Source organism: Melampsora larici-populina (assembly GCF_000204055.1).
Source record: "Melampsora larici-populina 98AG31 unplaced genomic scaffold MELLAscaffold_136, whole genome shotgun sequence".
NCBI classification, from domain to species: domain Eukaryota; kingdom Fungi; phylum Basidiomycota; class Pucciniomycetes; order Pucciniales; family Melampsoraceae; genus Melampsora; species Melampsora laricis-populina.
In genome coordinates this window covers 26,103-27,022 of record NW_006768900.1, presented here as the reverse complement: position 1 = coordinate 27,022, position 920 = coordinate 26,103, and the positions used below count along the sequence as shown (strand labels likewise).

General features: G+C 33.4%; 1 protein-coding gene across 1 annotated transcript; it reads right to left on the bottom strand.

Annotated features, from left to right (window-relative positions):
• Positions 1–47: 47 nt before the first annotated feature.
• MELLADRAFT_69955 (uncharacterized protein) lies at positions 48–751 on the bottom strand (the record flags this gene model as incomplete). Its single annotated transcript, XM_007419163.1, has 5 exons — positions 48–111; positions 191–246; positions 305–336; positions 415–504; positions 595–751. The coding sequence occupies 5 exons, from the start codon at positions 749–751 to the stop codon at positions 48–50; spliced, it is 399 nt and encodes a 132-aa protein (XP_007419225.1).
• Positions 752–920: the final 169 nt, after the last annotated feature.

Genomic DNA, 920 nt, shown 5'->3' with positions numbered 1-920 from the left:
TTGGACCAATTTCTTTTAGAATCAAACTTTTCAATCTTGGTTCATGATTAGTTAGAAAAGACTCGCCAGTAGTTGAATCCGACAGCAAAACCTAATGCTGGATCGACAAATCTGAAATAAGTTTCAGTCAGTGTTCATGTAAAACAAACAAGGTGTGTGTTATCTTTGAATTTAAAATTGTTTTGCTAACCTTGTAGCATAATGTGTAAAAGCTCCACTGACTGGAAACATGGTGACCATTTCACCCTGTGCACCGTATTGATTAGTTCAATTTCTACAAGATAAACTCAGAACAAAGACTCACTAATGCTACCATCATACTATAAACAACGACCCCTGTGGTCAAAAGATCACATATGAAGATGTATCAGGTTTAGTGAAAGTTAACTTGAGAAAAAGTTTGGATTTACGAACCCATGATAGCATAGCCCAAAATTAAACCAACTGGACCTCCATTACTCAAAGCTTCACCACTACCAAGAAATAAACCAGTACCGATCGTTCCTATGTATGATCGAAAAAAAAATCATCTTCGTCAAAAAAAAAGAAAGCTTTTCAATCGATCAAAAATAATCATAGAATTTTAGTATTTACCACCAATAGCTATCATAGAGATATGCCTTTGTTTTAGGTTCCTCTTGACGTTTCCTTCTCCTTGATGATGACCTTCATCTTGATAATTAGGATCATGAACATCTTCTTTTTCGTTGGTTATGATTTTAGATCCTTTTTCTTCTAAATTGACTGACATTTTGAAAGACCTTTATAGAGATAAAAGTGGATTTTTTTCTGCTTAAGACTTGGAAAGGTGAGTTGCAAGATAAGTAAGATGGTGTTTTTTTGGTGACCGTAGGATGAATTGATTATGAAGATGATTGGATATATGTATAATTGAAAAAAATAAAAATTAAAAATCACGT